The 1150-nt window shown below is 36.8% G+C and overlaps 1 protein-coding gene across 1 annotated transcript in view; it reads right to left on the bottom strand.

Annotated features, from left to right (window-relative positions):
- LYST (lysosomal trafficking regulator) overlaps positions 1-1150 on the bottom strand; it is a 62666-nt gene that overhangs the window by 37682 nt on the left and 23834 nt on the right. Inside the window, exon 17 of the mRNA XM_031058776.1 lies at positions 821-1066. Coding sequence (XP_030914636.1) covers positions 821-1066 — 246 coding nt within the window. The remainder of the gene's footprint in view (positions 1-820; positions 1067-1150) is intronic.

Here is a 1150-nt window from a genome sequence, read left to right as displayed (position 1 = left end):
GCAGATACTCAGCATAAATTTACATAATAAAATAACATGGATTAGGATTTTCACCTCAGAGTTTACTATCAGTGCCGAAATTACAACAGCCCATGTCTTTATAACCATAATCTAATGTGCATTTGTTACTGCTCTCACCCTATCTCTCAGAGCAATACCAGAGGTATATAAATCAGACAAGTCTTAGGCCTACAGTAGTATTTTCAATTAACTGTAGTTAACTTCAGAGACAGCTAGCACAAACATCAGCCTCTCCATGTACAGGTCACAGTTAAGCAGTAACTAAGTTAAGGTCTTACTATTTTTCAAATAGCCATTTTTCTTAGGATAAGCCTTTGAAGACAGGTGAAGAGTTATCACCAAAAAACTCTCACTATTCACTAAAAAAAAAATAAAGCTTTGCACAGCATGTCATTTCATATTTATTCATACTTGCATTGTGAATATCCTGTGGTTAGAGATATGCAATGAATTTCTCAAAATGAGAGAAAAAAATATAATCAGTTCTAAAGCATCCCTAAAGATAATCTCTTTTGATATTTAAAAGCCCCATTTCTAAATCATAATATAACTCCATCTTACATACTGGCAATATTATAAAAGCCATAATACAACAGAATTATAATTACTTTTCCAGTTTAAGACAACCTGCATGATGCAGTCTTATGCTGCAGGTATTTTCCACAATTTTTGTTTAACAGAAAAGCATCACAAAGAATAGAGCAAGGCAGCTAGAATAATGTGATTTTCTGCACAAGATACGAGGAAAATTTTATATGGGAGAACACATACACACACCCTACTCCTCCAGCCCCCTTACCCTAGCAAAGAGGAAAACAAATGCACCAGTGCCTCCAATTTCATGTAGTATACTCTGAAGAGTTTTATATTCAACTGGCTGAAGTGCTTTTAGGTGATGAGAGTCCAACGCATTGCTCTGAACTTCTTTCAAACTGAAAGGTCTCTGAGAAGGTACAGTTTTCACTTGACCTTTCAGTCTAATGACAGGCTCGTATATGGTGTACTGACCAGGGCAGCTTGTGGTATAAACAACAGCAAGACTCTCCTGAAAAGAAAGGAATTTAATTTTTTTCTAGAAATTTAACAGAAATCCCCCCCCTCCCCCCCCCCCCCTCCCCCCACCCACACA

This window comes from Geospiza fortis, unplaced genomic scaffold (genome assembly GCF_000277835.1).
Source record: "Geospiza fortis unplaced genomic scaffold, GeoFor_1.0 scaffold381, whole genome shotgun sequence".
Classification (NCBI taxonomy): domain Eukaryota; kingdom Metazoa; phylum Chordata; class Aves; order Passeriformes; family Thraupidae; genus Geospiza; species Geospiza fortis.
Note: the sequence above shows the minus strand (reverse complement) of the source record. Positions and strands in the feature narration are given on the sequence as shown.